This window comes from Alosa pseudoharengus, unplaced genomic scaffold (genome assembly GCF_046254945.1).
Source record: "Alosa pseudoharengus isolate Yale_2024_CS ecotype anadromous, Long Island Sound unplaced genomic scaffold, YU_APseudo_1.1 YU_APseudo_1.1_scf_7, whole genome shotgun sequence".
Lineage (NCBI taxonomy): Eukaryota > Metazoa > Chordata > Actinopteri > Clupeiformes > Clupeidae > Alosa > Alosa pseudoharengus.
Genome location: NW_027468859.1, coordinates 41,065,907 through 41,085,755, shown reverse-complemented (window position 1 = coordinate 41,085,755; position 19,849 = coordinate 41,065,907). Strand labels below are relative to the sequence as shown.

General features: G+C 38.8%; 1 protein-coding gene and 1 pseudogene across 1 annotated transcript in view; both read left to right on the top strand.

Annotated features, from left to right (window-relative positions):
* Nucleotides 1-19,849, top strand: part of slc5a6a (solute carrier family 5 member 6a) — a 125,175-nt gene that overhangs the window by 59,763 nt on the left and 45,563 nt on the right. Inside the window, exons 10-12 of the mRNA XM_076271807.1 lie at nucleotides 15,086-15,174; nucleotides 15,276-15,388; nucleotides 17,201-17,268. Of these exons, the coding sequence (XP_076127922.1) occupies nucleotides 15,086-15,174; nucleotides 15,276-15,388; nucleotides 17,201-17,268 (270 nt within the window). The remainder of the gene's footprint in view (nucleotides 1-15,085; nucleotides 15,175-15,275; nucleotides 15,389-17,200; nucleotides 17,269-19,849) is intronic.
* LOC143110903 (U2 spliceosomal RNA) lies at nucleotides 808-985 on the top strand (annotated as a pseudogene).

Genomic DNA, 19,849 nt, shown 5'->3' with positions numbered 1-19,849 from the left:
CCCCAGATACTTGTAATTTTTTACCACTTCCACATTGACCCCCTAAATCAGGTGACTAGCAGCAGAGCGGGCTTAGACCTCCGGAAATCCACTACCACCTTATCTAGTTATAAACTAGATGTACCGCATAGCGGTACAAAATATGACCGCCGCTCAGTCCTGTACATCCGTTCCGCGAAAATAAATCACACTTATCAATTTGTCTCCATCTCCTACTCCATCCCCCACTCTTGAAACTTTTGTGTATGCTCGTATGTGCATGCCTGTGTGTGTGCAAAAAAAAAGAGAAAAATAGGTCTTTGTTCTGTACATTGCCACAAACTACATTGTGAGCAGTTTATGCTTAATGACTCCCCCTTTATGCAAGCAAAACATTTTACAAATATGATCAGTTACTTTTAGGGCTGTTCCAAACGATTATTTTATAAACAATTAATCTAACAATTATTTTTTAGATTAGTCGACTAATCTAATGATTCATTTTTTGATTAATCTAATGATTAATTTTAGCGATTATTTTCCCATTCCCAAATATCAGAAAGTCTCTGATTAACATTTCATTATTTATTTTTTTGCATTAACCTTTTTATGTTTCATGTGTGAGGTGATGGGCTAGTTATTTTAGGGTTATAACATCAGCATGGCGTACCAGGCAGAATAGCCTACATGAGATATGTGTGTTAACTGTTAACCAGGGCTGTGTGTTAACATTTTTGCACATACTGTAGTAATGGTGCTGCAAAGGTGAATAGATTTGTAGCACCAGCCATAAAATCTGTAGCATTGTTATAAAACCTTCCAAATCTCATCGCTTCTCGGCCTTTTGGCTAAGATCAAGTGTAAAATCTCAAGACAACAATCACAAGTAGGGCAGTCTACAGGTCATGTACACCTGTAGGCTACATTGTATTTGGGAAAAGCAGAAGGTAACAGCATGATGTTTATTATTATTTATTTATTTATTTTTAAACAAAACAATCCCTGTTAGTTCCATGCAGTTTTAAACAGCTATCAAGAAGAGAGGTCATGCCATGGATTTTTGTGGAAGTCTTTTAATTAAATCAAAGGGCTGTATTTTGCACACTGGCGCATGGCGTAAAACTTGTTTTCCACCCGCGCAAAGTTTAATTCGGTATTTTGTACGTTTATTTTTTAAACAATGCACCCAGGGGTGTGGCAATTAACAACCTAGGGAGGGGCCTGGCGCATTGTCTAAAAATCGCTATTGTACACCTGGTCAGAAGTCTATGGCGAGTTGTTTATATGTTATTTTAAGAGCGCATTGTCAACAGTCATATTGGCAGGTGCACGCACCATCCTTCTATCATTCATGAACGCACACCAGTGCACGTCCATGCAAAACATCACAAAGTGCACGATTACAATGGGAAACATAATTAGAATAAAGATATTACGAAATACTGTACATCTCATGATGAGTAGTTATTCACCATCATTTGCAAATTGGTAATGACGGTTAAAAGTGATTATGGGAGAGTCGAGAGACACGTATGGAGCACAGCTGAAGACGCACTGTCACAAGATATAAGCAACTCCTCTGCAGGATAAATGTTGTGTTGTTCAGTCATTTGAGCAATATTTGGTTAAGTGTTGCTTTTTTCAGCCTATGTTTTCGATGGTAACCCATTGTCAGTCAATAGTGAAAGTAACTGCATATAACTGTCTTGTCGTTGACTAACACCTTGGTGAAGTTAGTTTCACTTTGCCAATGAGTTCAAATAATAGACGAGTGCAAATGCGTGAAGGCTATGCTAGGTTTTAGTAAAGCATGGTTTAAGAATGACTATTCCATACGGTCTCGCACGCAGCCTCCTTCAAATGTGCCGTTGAATGCTAAAATACGATGCATTTATTTGACATATCGCGCTTTGCGCCGTTAAAGGGAATGACAGATGTCATTCTCATTGGTTTAAATGATGTTACGCCCCAAACACACCCATATGACTGATTAAAAAACCTAGGAACACCTTGTTGCGCCATGCGCTTGACGTTTGATAACGAAACCCCTCCCAATGTGGACTGGACATCCTTCTAAATTTGAATAAGCTTTTGACAAATGACGATGCGCATGATAGGGCATCGCATGTCATGATAGGGCCCAAAGTATATTGAACTTTATTGTCATTGCACAAATGAAATACCAGTAGCCTAAAACAAAATGCACTTAACCAGTGGTGCAAATGAGTAGGCTAACTGACATGACCAAAAGGGCCTTCATGAAATGCGTCACTAGATTTTTCCATAGCCTACACATACACATACAGTAGCTGAAGGTCTGTGGCTAAATCAGCCCTAATGAAAGTGTGAAGTTGTTTCCCCTTTTTCGGAACCTATAGTGTTCTTGTATAGGCTAATTAAGCACTAGGCCTACTAAGCGAGACTAGCGTTATGTTGTGCATAAAGCATGAACTGGATTCAAATTTGACAGATAGAAGCCAACATTCTCAGCTGACTTTTTCTTTGAAGTTTTAAATGAATGGTGTGTCTGGGTTTCATTGTCATAGATGTTTACAGAGATCTGAATTCACCACGGCCCGGTCGTTAGATACTTTCACTTTAGGCAAAACACTTCCTCGGCTCGGGAGGATAAATTGCAAGCTGTTGTAGGATTTTGAGTATGATTGTTTGGATACTACACATGGACATGCTTTTTAATCGTGTAGACTACAACAACCAAGTTGGAATCAAAGCACATCGATTCCCATCTCACATACTCTACACACGCACTTCTAACAAACAAACAAGCGTCTCAGTCTCACGCATGTATAACCATAGGCAAAACTGTATCGCACTGGTGTTATGTTGGTAAACCATCCATTGCACAGAATTATTTTTCTGTAGTGCGTGCAACAAATGTGTACCTACAGCCCTGCCCTGGATACATCTCTCAAAGTGAGTTCTAGAGTCTTTGGTTTAAATTGAGATATAGATCACGGGTGCGTTAATAAGTCTACATTGCAGCGAGTTGACAAATTATTCACGTTGACGAATTTATGTAGTCGATTACATCGACTACGTCGACTTATCATCCCAGCCCTAGTTACTTTATGTTAAGCCTTTGAAGCCTAAACCATACTCTTCCTTGCTTGATACTCCTGTGTTGAAATAGAAGACTGAAACTAGTAGCGAGTGTTTGGGAATGAACGTTAGCTCAGATGCTTTTTGTGACTTTTTGTGGTCCTAATGCAACATTATACAAAGCACTGACAGGGCCACCAAGGACTGTGAGCGAGTCAACAGCAGAAAAACTTATTTAGCAAGCAGAAATGTCCCAGCCCAAATGACTGGTTATGGGCTAAGTTGATGCGGGCCCTTGAGACCAACATACCATACAAATGTCATCATCCTCAGTGCCACGGTTCAGGTAGTTATTTAGGAAAAACTGATTTTTTTAGGTTTCGGGGGGCCCAGCACAGTGTGGGGGGAGTGGCCCCCGGGGACCAAACAAAATGTTTCCGTAAAAGTCTAGTGGGGCTACATGCCCACCAAGTTTCATGTGCCCTGGTGTTTCGGTGTCCAGGGAATCGTTGACCAAAAATTCAGGATGACTGGAAAAAAAAAAACTTTGACAATCCCTACATGACCGCTACGCTAGCGGCGGTCATAATAAAGTACTTTGATTTTTTTGTAATCCTTTTCTTATTCTTTTTAATAGAATATCAAGATGATCAGTGTGATTTCTGTCTTGCCACCCTTAGTTTCCCCTCATTTTTCAATTAAAAAAAAAAAAAAAAAACGATGTGTGACGATGTGTGAAATCTTGCTGCTCTGTTTCCAGAGTGGTAGTTGTTGGTGCCCACTCTAGGGCTTGAGGTTTGTCTGGTTATGTTGCTGATTGGATTATAAACAGCCACAGCAATGAAGAGGAATGCCCAAAGAATTTTTCAGTATTTGTTGGTCATTTGTTGTCATGGGCCTAATTCAACAAAACACGAAGGAAGGTACCTGCTTGTAAGCCCAGTGAAATGCTCTTGAAAGCTTCTCTTTTGGTGATGTTTTTTTGCACACACAGGTTGTTTTGATGATTGTTTTGATGGTAAAAGTGCTTGGTTGTTGACTGGCCACTGTGGTAAATCCCCTTCCTGTAACACTAGGAATTTAACATCACTCCTGTGTGTATCTGAAATTCATTTGGTAAAATTAAATCATTCACATTACCGTAACATAAATTCTCATCCTCATTCTCATCCTTTTCATTACCGTTATGCATAAAAATGCATAGATATAGTAAAGATTTCATTTCTCAGAGACTCATTACAATGCATGAAAATGCACTGTACTGTTATCCAAAGACTTATTACAGTGCATGAAAATGCCCTGTATTGTTCTTCCTATGTTTCTTATTACAGTGCATAAAAATGCACTGTACTGTTCTTCCAAAGTCTTATTATTATTACAGTGCATGCAAATGCACTGTACTGTTATCACTGAGCTTCTTATTACAGTGCATTGGAAAATTGGATTAGGCATTTTATTACAGTGCATGAAAATTCACTGTACTGATCTTCCAAAGTATTCTTATTATTACAGTGCATGAAAATGCACTGTACTGTTCTTCCTAGGCTTCTTATTATTTTTCTTCTAACGCAGTTAATGCAGCTTCAACCACTTAACGTAGAAACTTCATTCAAACTGCGTTGCGCAGGTCTTACTTAGGACATGTGTGCTTTGTATTTTTCATCTTTGTAACTTATACTTTTACTATTTACTACTTATACTTTTACTAACTATTAATTAAAAACTACTCAAAAATTCCCCATAGACTTAACATTGGCGATTATGACATCACAATATGGCCATTAAGCAATTAGAATCCTGTGCCAGGTGGACAGTATTTCTGATATGTTGCTGATTGGATCATAAACGGCCACAGCAACGAAGGGGAATGACTGACTCTTCTCTATGTTACATGTTATTTTCTATATTTCTGATATGTTGCTGATTGGATCATAAACGGCCACAGCAATGAAGAAAGTGAAAGTGATTGATAATGACTGACTGACTCTATTATTGTGTTACATTCTCCAAATGTAAAGCACTTTGAGCTGCATTCTGTCTATGAAAGGTGCTATACAAAAAAAGCTTATTATTTTGTATTATTATTATTATTATTATTATTAATATTCAGTTTTGTCACAAATGTGCTTGGAGGACAGCTGGTAGGTTTAGGGCATAATGGAGTCCCGAAGTGTGACGTAGCGTTTCCATGACGGCAGAATCACTGGATCTAAACAAACTTTCGAAGTGGCTTAAATAGCATTGAATGTAGACATGTGGCATCATTTCTAGCTAATACATTGTTTTAAACGTGCTATACCTGCTAGGCAGTAGCTTAGCCACATAACACGGATTCCCGATATTTCACGTCTTCTCAAAGACTGGCGGCTGTTAAGAGTGACGTTTTTTGCCCAAAAAATAAAGCCAAAATTTAAGGATTTTAAGGATTTTAAACGCATGCTGTGAAGTTACATGCAGGTCTCTTTTATGGAGGAAACCCATGCTAAAATAAAACTCTGTAGTCACGAATTTGATTGTGTTGGTATGAATATATGTTGTAATATGTGATTCCTACAGTGTAAAAAAAAAAATACTAACGTCTAAGAAACGTTGTAAAATGATTGAAATATATTAAGAAAGCCACCGCTATGGTGATTTCTAATGGTAGATTGATTTGTTTAGATCCAGTGATATCGCTGCCTTGACAACGCTACGTCATGGCTTCGGGACTTTATTCAGCACATTTTAGTCTTATCGCAATAATGCCGATAACCGTGATCGTTTTGGGTAGCCTACTATACATGATATCACATTTTCATGACGTTTCTCTAGTGGCTGGTAAAAAAGTTGAGTGGCTGGTAGATTTTGGAATCCACCAGCCACAGTGGCAGGTGGAAATAATATTTAATTTCCATCCCTGCTACACATCCTGTTCAACTGTTTCCTCTGCCCATAACTGTTTCAAAATAAAAGTCCTCACTACAATAATTCCCTATTAAATAATTTAACATAGCAACCACCTCAAGTACCCTAGCAACAGCCTAGCAACCACTTCCAGTTACAACCTAGCAACCAATATAGCAACCAATGAGATTTATGGCCCTTTCCATTAGACTCGTAAATCATTGTACACCCACCCGCACAACATGTACGAATGAGTTGCTAGAGGAACGCTGGGGTTTGTAGTCTTTTTGGGAAGAACATGGATGCCACCAGGGCAGCAGCTGTCTCGTTGGTGTTGTACATTGGTCTAGAACACGAGAACAAGTCCCTCATTCTCCCTTACTGGGTATGGTCAATGTGAATTAATAATAAAAACTTTTTTTAGTAACTCAATTTCGCCTATTTGAATTTCAACAAATGCTGTTGCGTTTCTGTCGAGCCACGAGGGGCATTAGCAGGAGGCTAGTCATTGTTATTGTTTTGTGCTACATGTAGCCTCTAGCTAAACGGCTGGAAAACAAATCGTTACATTGTATTGCACGCACAGCATGACCCTGCAATGCATGAATTGGTGACCGGATTGATAATAATAATAATAATAATAATAAGCTTTATTTGTATAGCACCTTTCATACACAGAATGCAGCTCAAAGTGCTTTACATTTGAAGCATGTAACAAAATAATAGTCAGTCAGTCATTATCAATCACATTTCTTCATTGCTGGGGCCGTTTATGATCCACTCAGCAACATATCAAAAATATAGAAAATGACATGTCATAAGACTGGCAGCCTTAACCCTCTTACCCCCCACAAGCACGCCATATGGCAACTGTGGCAAGGAAAAACTCCCATATTCCAGGAAGAAACCTTGAGCAGAACCTGACTTAATAGGGGGAGCCCATCTGCTTCTGGCTGGCTGCGCCCTCCAATAGCAGCAGATGTAGAATAATCTGAAAAAGTAGTCTACAGGATAAGACGAGTTAACTAAAAGCTTTCCTGTACAGGTATGTTTTCAGATCTTTTTAAAAAATATTTACTGAACTCGCCTGCTTGATGTACAGAGGCAGGGTGTTCCATAGTTTGGGGGCATAATGGATAAAAGCAGCTTCTCCACTTTGTTTGTGGAGCACTTTGGGTACGATTAAAAGATTAGAATTGGATGATCTAAGTTTCCTTTGTGGTTGATAAGATATTAAAAGCTCAGAGATATATGAAGGTGCTGTGCCATTCAGAGCTTTGTAAGTAATTAACATAACCTTAAAATCAATTCTATAGGAAATAGGGAGCCAGTGCAGTTCAGCCAACACAGGGGTGATGTGTTCTCTCTTCTTAGTCTTAGTTAAAAGTCTAGCCGCAGAGTTCTGTATGAGTGCCAATTTCTTTAGATGTTTTTTGGGAAGACCATTGAAAAGTGCATTGCAGTAGTCTAACCTGCTAGTGATAAAGGCGTGAATTAGTTTTTCTGCATCTTGTTGAGTTAAAAAGGGCCGCACTTTGGCAATGTTTCTCAAGTGTAAATAGGCTGTTTGAGTAACTTTACTGATATGGGGCTTAAAACTTAACTCTGCATCTAAGATGACACCGAGGCTTGTTACTTTTGGTGTGACCTGGTGTGCCAAGTTCCCCAGATTACTAAGAACAATATCTCGCTTTAGTTTTGGTCCCACCAAAAGTACCTCTGTTTTGTCATCATTTAGTTTCAGAAAATGTTTGCTCATCCACTGATTAATGGAGGTTAGGCATGCAGTGAGGGAGCAAAGGCCATCTGGGTTAGTTGGCTCCACAGAAATATACAATTGGGTATCATCTGCGTAGCTATGGAAGTTTACATTATGCTGACTTATGACATTTCCCAATGGAAGCATATATAGGGAAAATAGCAGGGGACCAAGGCAGCTCCCCTGGGCCACACCAAAAGGCAAGTCATGTTTTTCAGATACATGATCTCCTAGACTGATATAAAAATCTCTGCCAGTAATGTAGGTTTGAAACCAGTTTAGAGCATTATCAGAGAGACCCACCCACTTCGCAAGGCGGTGAATTAGGATGCTATGATCAATGGTGTCAAATGCCGCACTCAAATCCAGAAGAATAAGGATTGAGACTGTTTGAGTCAGTAGCCAGTCTGAGATCATTGACTATTTTTACTAGAGCCGTTTCTGTGCTGTGATTTGATCTAAAACCTGATTGGAATTTTTCAAGGATACTGTTTTCGTTGAGGAAGGTATTTAACTGATTACAAACAACTTTTTCAAGTACTTTGCTCAGGAACGGTAGATTTGATATAGGCCTGTAGTTGCTCAGATTGGTATGGTCGAGATTTGACTTTTTAAGTAAAGGTTTCACAACAGCGGTTTTAAAAGCAGTTGGAAATATACCTGTTTCTAATGAGGTATTTATTACCTTGAGAATAAAGGGAGCTAAGCTATCATATACTTTTTTGAGGAATCTAGTAGGGATTGGATCTAAAACACATGTTGAGGAGCCGGTTTGAGTTATAATTTTATCAAGCTCAGATTGAGTAATATTGCTAAAGGACCTTAATTTTGGGGGGCTGTTTTTGGGTGTACTATCAAACATATTACTTGTGTTACCAATAGCCTCCCTTATAGAAATTACTTTGTTTTTGAAGAAGTCTGCAAATTCTTCGCATCTTAGAGAGGATGCCTGACTGAGTGTATCAAAAGGTGTTTGATGCAATAGCCTATCAATGGTAGAGAACAACACCCTAGAGTTTCCACTGTTTTCAGCAATTACCTTAGAGAAGTGGTTCCTTCTCTCATTCCGAATAGCTCTATTATAATTTGCTATTTTTTCTTTTAGAATGGCACGGTGAACCTGTAACTTAGTTTTTCTCCATGTTCTCTCAGCTTTTCTACATGATCTTTTTAGATCATGGATATTTTCGTTCATCCAAGGTGTCAGTTTGCTACAGGGCCTTTTTTTAGTCTTTAAGGGTGCCACTCTATCAAGCATAGCGCCTAATTCATGATTGAGAGCCTCTACCATTTGATCAATGGGATGATGTAAAATATCTAAATTTATGGAGTCTATAAGAGCTATGAACTGCTGTTCTGCTCTAATGTCCAAGAGTCGCGATTTGATTGCAATTTCGGGATGACTTTTTGGAGTATGTAGTACTATATTAAAGATACACAATAATGATCAGACATATTTATATCATTTACTGATAAGTCTGTGACTTCTATCCCTCTAGAAATGACTAGATCGAGGGTGTTGCCAAGGTTGTGGGTGGGTCTTGTAACATGCTGCTTAGCTCTAAACTGTCCAACACATTAAGGAACTTACTGGCTTTAGCATCAGTTGTCTTATTGACATGAATATTAAAGTCGCCATTTACAATTATCCGATCATAGCTAGTGATGATGAGCGACATAAGTTCAGAAAACTGGTCGAGAAAGCCAGCCCATAGTTTAGGAGGGCGGTATAAGGTTAATAGAAGTACAGCTGGGTCAGCCTTCAGAGTGAGGGCAATGTACTCAAAGGAAGCGAATTCACCAAAGTTGACTCTAGTGCAACTATATTTGAGAGAATGGAGGCAATTCCACCACCTCGTTTGCCTTGTCTAATTGAGTGGAAGAAATTATAATTTGGGGGACAAGTTTCAACAAGAACAGCTTCGCTGTCTGAAGTCAGCCAGGTTTCAACAAGAAACAGAAAATCCAATTGTTTTTCACTAATAAAATCATTAATTGCAAAGGTTTTGGTAGTAAGTGCACCTATATTCAGTAAACCCATGTTAGCTGAAAATGCCTCTGGCTTTTGAGGAATATGCTGAGGTATGGAAAGAATATTTGTTAGGTTTCTAGTTTTAAATTTGTCTTTTCTTTTTACTATACGTTTGGTAGAAATCAACGTTGGAATAGAACTATAAGCATAAGTCATGCTTTTGCATGAAGCAGCTTGATCTATGGTAGTAGTATTGTATGTTACCCTGCAGAAAACATTCTCAGACCCATCCACATGTATAATGCCATTCGAATCAATACCTGGGGGGCGTGAATCTGTAATATTTTCTACAGAATGTCAATGCCTCAGTGTGGACGCTATGTTGTCAGAGAGTAGCCTGGCTCCATGTTGGTTTGGGTGGAGACCATCACGCTTCAGCATACTGGGCCTCTCCCAGAACAAGCCCCAGTTGTTGACATAGGGGATGCTTAGGGAAGCGCAGTAGCGTTTGAGCCAGGTGTGGAGATCGAACAGTCTGGACCACCATTGAAGCAGCAATGTTAATCTAGTGTGTAAGAGCATTGCATCGACATTAAAATGACAAACACAGTACAAATGCAAAGAAAATACATGTCATCTCATCTCAACAATGGGCGCAGCCATGTTTGTCGTAAGGTCGTACATGCACCTCGGGGTACCCTCAAGTACTCCGAGGTAAAGGGGGGCGTGCCTGCGTGAAATGCCGCAAGAATGGAAAGCAACCACCTCAAGTACCCTAGCAACAACCTATCAACCACTTCTACGATGACAACATAGCAACCAACATGATTACCCTAGCAACTAGCATAGCAACCACCATAACTACCCTAGCAACAGCCTAGCAACCACCTCAATTACCCTGGCAACAGTAAAATGCCCTAGCAAGAGCCTAGCAACCACTTCCACAGTTACAACCTAGCAACCAATGGGATTAACCTAGCAACCAGCATAGCAACCACCACAACTAACCTATCAAGAGCCTAGCAACCACCACAAGTACCCTATCGTATCGGAGGTATCGGTGTTTTTTGGCCACTAGCTTTAGATGCGTGTGTGACATGCTTCATTAAATTAGAGTTGCTTACAACGGACGTCGACAAAGTCTTCGCTCCTGGACATAATGTACACATTACATGCACGTTCTTGCCTTTGACCACAATAAATTTGAAGTAGTGCTTATATCTCCACCTTGAAAATGCCAACTTTTCATCGTCGGATTGCTCCTGACCTCTGCTGTTTCGTCGAATCTCTTTTAGCTGTTGCGTGTGTGTGTGGTGCGTGTGCTGGCAAGTGTGTAAAAACACTGGCTCTGATTGGCGATCATGAAACATGACTTTGCCTTAGCCAATTGTAATCGCCTACGTCGTTATTAACCCACCTCCTCACTAGCTGTGAGCCGTCGTTACCTTACAAACACTGGTAACAACCTATCAACCACTTCCACAATGTCAACCTAGCAACCAACATAGCAACCAACATGATTACCCTAGCAACCAGCATAGCAACCACCATAACTACCCTAGCAACAGCCAAGCAACCATCTCAAGTGCCCTAGCAACAGCCTAGCAACCACTTCCACAGTTACAACCTAGCAACCAATATGGCAACCAATGAGATTAACCTTGCAACCAGCATAGCAACCACCACAACTAACCTAGCAACAGCCTAGCAACCACCTCAAGTACCCTAGCAACAACCTATCAATAGGGTTGGGCGATGTCGCCTAAATTGGCATTTGACGATGTGTACAGTAAAACATCGTGATGGACGATGATATCGTCGGGGGCGGGGGGGGGTTTCGTGTAGTAAACAGCCTATAGGTATGTCTGTACAGAAATACATTTATAATGTTCTACATAAAAATAAAAAAAATGCTATTATATAGGCTATACGGCCTGATGAAAGTGGACAGCTAAGAGAGACATACTGACCAGGCTACCGAAGTTGTGTGGAAGATCTAATCCAAGAAAATTGTTGTGAAAGACGGATAGACAATCAATCTGAACACTTGCGTGTGCACCAACCAGCGGAATATTACACATTGACAGACTTCGCTGGACCCAGCAAAAAAGCTACTTAAGACTACTATCGTGGTCACTCATTTAAAATATTAGTACTATGCAGCATCCCACGTTATCAGGCTACCGTCTATGCTGACTATAAGGGCGGCGGGAAGTGAAAGTAAAGGGCTGCAAAAGGCTAGGAGGGCGAAGTAAAAACACTTTTACAAATAACGAATCCCGATTACCACTCCGCTGCTGTCTGGGACTTTTGCTAAATGCATGAAATACAAGCCTTACAGTGAAAGACGGATAGGCTACCTTCTGATCCTATAATTAACGAAAGAAATGGTTTATTTTAACACAGAGAAGAAGGACGCATTTGGCGCTCGCTGTAGCCTCGCAAAAATATTTGAGCGCTAGAATGTCCTAGTCGTAGCCTAACAATAATAAATCTATATTTTCTGCTAAAACATTAGGCTACATATTACGTCCAATGTAGGCTATAGGCCTGCGAGACATGTAGGCTACTAAAGGACAATTAGGCTACACATTCCCGTCACAGTCAGGAATTATTTGAATAAGAGGGTAAGTCTTTTATTTTACAAGACGGTAGACTAATACGTGATAACTGTTTGGCTGACAGCCTTTAAAGTAGGCTCAATTTCATTTTCAGGGAAAGGTTTTTTTATGTTTTAGCCTGTTACAGCAAGAATTAGTGACTGGCATGTGGGGGCGTGGCATCACGATGGTTGCTTTCCATCGTGATGCCTGTCAACCATCACGATGGACGATGATATCGTCCATCGGCACAACCCTACCTATCAACCACTTCCACGATGACAACCTAGCTACCAACATAGCAACCAACATGATTACCCTAGCAACCAACATAGCAGCCAACATGATTACCCTAGCAACCAGTATAGCAACCACCATAACTACCCTAGCAACAGCCTAGCAACCACTTTAAGTACCCTAGCAACAGCCTAGCAACCTAGCTAAGTAACATGGTTAATATTGTTAGCATGGTTAACATTGTTAACATAACTGCTAGCAAACATTAGCTAAGTTAGCTAAGTAACATAGTTAATATTGTTAACATAGTTAACATTTTTAGCAAAACTGCTAGAAAACATTAGTTAAGTTAACTACAATAACTTGGTTAGGATAGTTACCATTGTTAGCATAACTGGTAGCAAACATTAGAGCCATTCCAACTGTCAGTTATCATCAACTATCTACCCATTCACAGCCATTAAACTATTTGTCTATCAACATTCATTAAACTATCTGCCAATCAACATCTATTAAACTATCTACATTTAATGACATGCAAGAGGTTCAACCAGGCGCTCAGGTGAAGTTATCAAGTCCTCAAGCGGTGCTCTTGGGGTAGGGAAAATCCAATAAAGCAATAGCATTGACCTAAGCCAGATTCAATAAAGGCTTTTTAAAGAATTCCTTCTCCTCTTATATATTTAAGTGCCTGGGACCTGCTATTGCTTTATCTACATTTAACTTTTAAACTTTCAACATTTATTTAAACTATGCATATCAACATCCATTAAACTATCTGTCTATTAAACGTTTGCATTTTCATGCACTGGTAATTCTTCGGAATTACATTTTCTAGTTCTTATTATTCATCTTCTTCTAACGCAGTTAATGCAGCGCAAACGCTTATTGTAGAAACTTCATTCAAACTGCGTCATGTAGGTCTTACTTATGACATCCGGGCTTTGTATCTTTGTAACTTTTATACTTTTTAAACTGTTAATTTAAAAAACTATTAAAAATGTCCCCATAGACTTAACATTGGGCTGATGACATCACAATGGGCTAATTAAACTGATTTGCACCTGTATCAACTGCCGGCTGCTCAACTAGGCCATCTCAAAGAGCCAATTCAACTGATTGCACCTATGTCAACTGCTTTCTGCTCAACTAGGCCAACTCTCTCTGTCTCCATTCTACAACTGTCTATCCATCCATCTTCTTCAAACTATTCACTCATCCACCCATTAAACTATCTATTAACATCCATTAAACAATCTGCCTATCAACATCCATTAAACTTTCTGTCTATTAACATCCATTACACTATCTACATTCAACTTTTAAATGATCTACTCTGTCTCAGGCTTTAAGCATACAATCTGGGTATATTGTTAACATAGTTAACTTTGTAGCTAAGTTAGCTTTCATAACACTGTTAATATACTGTTAGCATAATTAGCTAATTAGCAATGTTAGTTGAATAATTTAACTATTTCAACCTCTCAACTATTTTACTGTTCAGCCATTCCAACTGGCAGTTGTCATCAACTATAACTCCCGCCAACTGTTTCATCTGTCCACAACTGTTTCAAAATAAAAGTCCTCGCTACAATAATTTACTATTAAATCATTTAGCTATTTAAACTATCCAACTATTTAACTGTTCAGCCATTCCAATTGCCAGTTGTCATCACCTATGACTCCTGCCAACTGTTTCCTCTTCCCACAACTGTTTCAAAATAAAAATCCTCAATACAATAATTCACTATTAAATCATTTAAATATTTAAATTACTCAACTATTTAACTGTTAGTTATCACCCACTATGCCTCCAGCCAACTATATTAAACAACCACATACCTAGCAACCAACATAGCAACCATTGAAATAAAGCATCTGTGTCAGTTTCCATTGCAACCAACATGATTACCCTAGCAACCGTCATAGAAACAGCTTTATTTAGCATTGCAACAACCATGTCTACCTAAGCAAAACCATTGTAACTATCTCTACATTATCTTTTTTAAACATCGTATATTTTACATAATATGTTCTGCATTTTCATGCACTGCTAATTCCCCGGAATTACATTTTCTAGTTTTGTAATATGTTCCTTATCTGTGTCCCACGTGGTTTTGTTAATAAATATATCGATAACAAAGAGATTATTTCAAAAATTGAACTGTACAATACATGTTGTATTTTGGTAATGAGAGTTAATCAATTTAAAATGGAATTAAAAATATATAAAACATTAATTTTGATGCACTGCACTGTTCATTTGTGCAAATGGAAAAAAATGTGAAAATTAATTTTCTTACTAATGGTGTCCCTTTGTCATTTACCGTATTGGTAATGAGAATTATTCTGGTTCATGCTACCATAACATTGAAATAAAGTTGTATTAAATTGTTTTACTTCAATACCTTTATCAGAAAATAGAAGTTCACATTATATTTAGTCACTTAAATTAAAAATCAATCAAATGAGGTAGATAATATTTTGATGTCAGTTTGACAGGCTTTGTGAGATTCACCCCTATGATCATGTTCATGTTTTGTACAATCCTGTTGTTTGTACCTTTCTTAATAGCTGTCTGTGGTATCATTTTAGATGGTGTTGTACTTTGTAATGGATGTGCTGAGAGATTTACCAGGACTCCCAGGACTGTTTGTTGCTTGTTTGTTCAGTGGAGCTCTTAGGTAACCCCTTCTGTTGTTACTCCATGCCAAAGAACTTTAGCATAACAGCTGGACAGGAAAGCATGACATTTACCATTTTTCGATGTTGTCTTCAATTGCAGTACTATATCGTCTGCATTTAATTCGTTGGCAACGGTTACTATGGAGGATCTGATCAAGCCCTACTTCCCTGCGATGAAGGAGTCACGGGCCACCTTGCTCTCAAAAGGCCTTGGTGAGCATTGCAGTTCTTCTGGTGTTTCTAAACTTGTATGTATGGTTATTGAGTAGAGGGTGAGACCTATGGTCAGGCATTTAATCCCAAGTTGCTCTGTGTACAATGTAGTTCCTTGTAATAGAATTGACATTAGTCACTTTAGATTAAAAGTATCTGCTAAAAATAAAATATGCACATTTAGCATGTCCGTGTTCCAAATTATTATGCAAATTGGATTTAAGTGTCATAAACATTTATTTTTTTGTTTTTCAATTAAACTCATTTTACTCACTCATATTGTGTCTCAGGGTTCTTTGGATCATTGAAATCAATCTCAGACACCTGTGATAATTAGTTTGCCAGGTGAGCCCAATCAAAGGAGAACTACTTAAGGAGGATGTTCCACATTATTAAGCATGCCACAGGTTTCAAGCAATATTGGAAAGAAAATGGATCCCTCTGCTGCTGAAAAGCGTGAAATTGTGCACTACCTTGGACAAGGTATGAAAAAATCATTATTTCCCGAAAAATGATGCCTGATCATCGTACTGTCAAGAAATTTGTCGCCGATTCAGAGCACAGACGGGTTCATGCGACAAAGGCATATTAAGAGAGCAGCTGCTAAAATGCCATTGCAAAGCAGCAAACAGGTATTTGAAGCTGCTGCTGCCTCTGGAGTCCCGTGAACCTCAAGGTGTAGGATCCTTAAGAAGTTTGCAAGTGTGCATAAACCTACTATTAGGCCACCCCCTCAAAAGCAGAAACGGTTGCAGTGGGCTCAGGAATACATGAAGACTAATTTTCAAACAGTTTTGTTTACGGATGAGTGTCATACAACCCTAGATGGTCCAGATGGATGGAGTAATGGATGGTTGGTGAATGGCCACCATGTCCCAACAAGGCTGAGACGTCAGCAAGGAGGTGGCGGAGTCATGTTTTGAGCCTGAATCATGGGGAGAAAGCTGGTAGGCCACTTTAGGGTCCCTGACGGTGTGAAAATGACCTCGGCAAAGTATGTAGAGTTTCTGACTGACCGCTTTCTTCCGTGGTACAAAAAGAAGAGCCGTGCCTTCCGTAGCAAAATCATCTTTATGCATGACAATGCACCATCTCATGCTGCAAAGAATACCTCTGGGTCATTGGCTACTATGGGCATAAAAGGAGAGATTCATGGTGTGGCCCCCCATCTTCCCCTGACCTCAACCCTATTGAGAACCTTTGGAGCATCATCAAGCAAAAGATCTATGAGGGTGAGAGGCAGTTCACATCCAAGTAGCAGCTCTGGGAGGCTATTCTGATATTCTGCAGACATTAAAGCAGAAACTCTCCAAGAACTCACAAGTTCAATGGATGCAAGAATTGTGAAGGTGATATCAATGAAGGGGTCCTATGTTAAGATGTAACTTGGCCTGTAAGGATGTTTTTGATTGAAATAATTTTTGATTTAAATATATCACCTCTAAATACTGCAAATTCAACAAATTACAATTTTTAGTTCTTTACAACCTATAAAATGTCTTGAAACTCTGTTGTGCATAATCATTTGGAACAGTGCATTTTGATTTTTTGATTTTGGATTATACTCTAATGGTTAATGACTTGAAAATTATACTGACTGTCATTTGCATCAACTATTTTGGAAAATCTGAGAAAAATGTAAATTGCATAATAATTTGGAACGCAGTGTATTTAGGTATTATTAATCAAACTAACCAAAAATGACCTGGCACTAACCAGTCACTACCAAAGTAGTAAAGGCAGCTAAGATTGTGCTAATCCTATCTGTTGTGAATTTTATTAATCTCACAACCCTTTTTTACCTCTCCACAGCACTTGGATTTGGAATGGTGTGCCTTGCTATGGCTTACATCGCCTCCCTCATGGGGTCCGTACTGCAGGTCAGATGAGGCAATTGTTGTTACTGTTACTCATTCATTTGTTTACCTTACCTCCATTCTCTGTTTTAGAAGGCAATATTTTAGTACAGCTTGCAGTCGGTACAGTATTTCACACCCAGTGTCACAACACATTAGGAAGGATCTCGGTCACCTACATGATGTACGCTGTAAAAAAAAATTCTACCACCATGTCTGCTTCATAGCACAATTATCGCAATCGTAATTGCAATCGCAATATTAACCAATGCAATTACCTTATCGCAAAAGCTATAAATAATCGTGCACAGTTCATTTTGTCACATTTCTAACTTTTATATTAATTTCATCCTCCTTGACTATGTCACTTCTGGTTGGTGGGTGTGCATACTACGGGAGGGGCACAAAAATTGTGATTCCCCATCTGACTGTGAAGTTCACCAATCTTTTTCTGTGTACGCAATGCAACTTTTTTTCACCCAACGCAAAGGCAACACAAGACGATTTAGTGAAATCTAATGAAAAAATTATTTTATTCAGCAATGTTTATTAGGTTTTTGTAAGACGACACTTTTAAGGACCAATGAGGGAACTGAAAGTGGTCGAAGGAAATTGTGAAACTCTCCGCGTGCTGTTGGAAATATAACAATTGATTATAAACCCCTGTTACATCTAATAAATCTGACTCTGCTCAATATTAGTATATAATATATTGAAGTTTTGGTTCAATGTAACATTGCTATCCATAGTGGGTTGAAATACCCACAATACAGGCTGTTGATGATGATGCCTGACTCGTTTTCTTATTACACTCTCTCTAATCTAGGAATAATGCTATAGTTCCTCAACATAATATGTACTAGTCTGAAAGTAGGTCAGAGGCTACATGCTGACCTGGACTGCGATACTCACCAACGTGTTAAACAGTCAAGCAAATTCCTACTTGCAGAGGTTTAGGCTGTGCTAGGTTTTCGTGACCAATCTAGACCATCGCTAGCAAACTGCCCACATCTGCCACATCTCCCAGGTGATTTTAGTTTCTACGGCGGTGATGACTAATCCTAGCCATTCATTATGCTAACATTGTTACCTAGACTGCTACTCTGGTCAATAAGTACAATACAAAGGCTATACGGATCAGATCATAACAATTTATTTGGCAGGTACAAGTTATTCATCCAATACATTATAGAAATTCATCTAAATGAATAATGTGAAAGTTACAAAAACAGGCCAAGACAATACTTAGAAAATCATACGAGACAATCAGAGAATGAACATACCCAGCTCAGAGGATGATGGCTACACACCAAAGTGGTGCGGGAGGATCTGGCTACAGAACAACTCCCCAGATGTTGTGTGAACTTCCCTTAAATAGGCTACCTAATTTGTGATTGGTACATAGGGATCACATGATGAATTGTTGATGGGGCTTGAGACCATTGTTGTAGTGAGAGTGAATCAATCAAAACATGACAAGTTATACATTTGATTACATTTCCTGTTCCTAGTTACAGTAACTGTTCCTGTGAACATGTGACAGGCATGTCACAGTATGCCCACAATAGGCCCACACTTAGTAGCTGATCAAGAGTCCACATATGATTGAAAGGATTATCATCAGCCTGGGAATTAGAATCCTTACATTTTGAACAAAGGGAAGTATGCATAGCATTTGTCTTAAGTACAGCCAAATCATTTCTTTTCATTTTTTATAGGCCTAGTCTATGTCATCTGTGTTAAATATAAGTCATTCCGTGTCAAATCAGACAAAATCCAGGAAAATGGTTGCTGCAATTTGTCTACCTAATATTTAGGTCCCAAAACTAAGACCTGTAAAATATTAAGATTGGACCATTGGAAATTTGTATTGCATGCTCATTAGGTTTATTTAAGGCCCTAGATATGGGAAAAAAAGTGCAAAACTGGTGATATTAAGGGTCTTGTAAACTCATTTCTTTATCCACATGGCACCAATCATTATTTTGTGTGCAAATACAATACTTTATTAATGTTGAGCCAATATTTGAGGTCTCTGCAACCAATACACATATAACCCACCAATATTAAGGATAAAACAAGGTATGATTGCATTTTTGGACTAAAAATGTTCATAGGACTAAAATGGTATGTGGGGTAGCTAGTAGGAACACAAAAATCAACATGGGAATAGCTCAGTTTATAGTCATTTTGTGTATAAAGTGCCAATGATGGAGAAGTCTTAGCCTACTGGTTACGGCTTCTCCCTCATCATCTAGTAAAGCTGGCATTGGTGCTGCATTAAGTCAGCATTATATATAATATTATGTGCTATTACATTATAAAGGTTATAGAGGGAAAATTGCTGTCTGATTGTTGTCTAACTATGCGTTCAGACCAAGAGCTTCCAAAGTTGCAAAATCACTTTTGTCACTGTTAAAATGCAGCTGCTAAATAATAAATCTGTCGTTTTTGTCGCCCAAGTCGCTCACGACATGAGAGATTTGAACCTTCTAATAAACCTTCTTATAAACATGATCAAATGTATACAGAAATGCCTGTAGCCTAAATAAGCTTTAAAACTTGCCATCATAGTTATTCCTCTTTTGCCAAACTCTCTGAATTA